Here is an 856-nt window from a genome sequence, read left to right on the forward strand (position 1 = left end):
GGGGCAGCCCCGGGAGTTACCTGGCGGTGCGTCCCTTCCCCCGGCGGGGTCCGACCAGCAGCGCCAGCACCGCCACCAGCGCAGCATCTCCTCCTCCTCCTCCTCCGCCGCCACCACCACCACCATCCTCACCACCACGCACCGCACGGAGCTGCCGCCCGTGCTGGCTTCTCCCGGCTCCCTCTGCTCGCTCTGCGCATTGCCCCTAGGTAGCTGCTAGCGGGGGCATTGCAAACAGTATTTGGAAAAAAAAAAATCTGGATCACTTACAGGTAACTCCCACTGGTAAGGATGAGGAAAATCTGAGGGTAATACACTGAGAGTGATACACTGCGAGATGAAAAAAGGATCATGGCTGAATCCCGTTTACACTCTTGAGTTCTCTTCCTTGGTTATTCCTTTCTGGCCCCCCCTGGTCGTAATTCCCCACCCTTTTTGGTGTCAGCTGTGGCTTGAATCTGAGTTGGAATCCAGTCCCTTGGGCCTGGGGGGGCTTTGTCTGTTTGTTTGTTTGTTTGTATTGTTGTGTGTAGTATTCCCCTGGTGCTAATGCTGCTCCCTGTGCAGAGTGTGTGCTGCTGCTGTTGCTGCTCTCGCTGCTGCTGCTGCCTCTGGGCTCCTGCCTGTCATGTCTCAGTGGTTGGAAGTTGTTACAGTGGGTTCTCGTGTCGGAATGAGGATGGTTTAAGGGATTTGGATGGCAGAAAGTGCCTCTCTCTCTCTCTCTCCCTCTCTCTCTGTAACTCTCCTGAGGCCCGGGGCTGCCATTGGGCAGTCAGTCACTGCAATCCGCCTACTTTTTTCTCTCCCTCTCCCTTTTTTCTTTTTTTTTTTTTTTTTCCTTGGGGGGGGTTGC

The 856-nt window shown here is 55.0% G+C and overlaps 1 protein-coding gene across 2 annotated transcripts in view; it reads right to left on the reverse strand.

The window, feature by feature from the left end:
• Positions 1 to 856, reverse strand: part of WNT7B (Wnt family member 7B) — a 101,105-nt gene that overhangs the window by 89,174 nt on the left and 11,075 nt on the right. The window contains exon 1 of one of the 2 annotated variants that reach the window (XM_005421036.2): positions 271 to 774. The exons of the other annotated variant lie outside the window; for it this stretch is intronic. Within the exon in view, the coding sequence (XP_005421093.1) occupies positions 271 to 353 (83 nt within the window). The 5' untranslated portion in view covers positions 354 to 774. Of the gene's footprint in view, positions 1 to 270; positions 775 to 856 lie in introns of those variants that run through there. 2 annotated transcript variants of the gene reach the window in all.

The sequence above is a fragment of the Geospiza fortis genome, unplaced genomic scaffold (assembly GCF_000277835.1).
Source record: "Geospiza fortis unplaced genomic scaffold, GeoFor_1.0 scaffold10, whole genome shotgun sequence".
Taxonomy (NCBI): Eukaryota; Metazoa; Chordata; class Aves; order Passeriformes; family Thraupidae; genus Geospiza; species Geospiza fortis.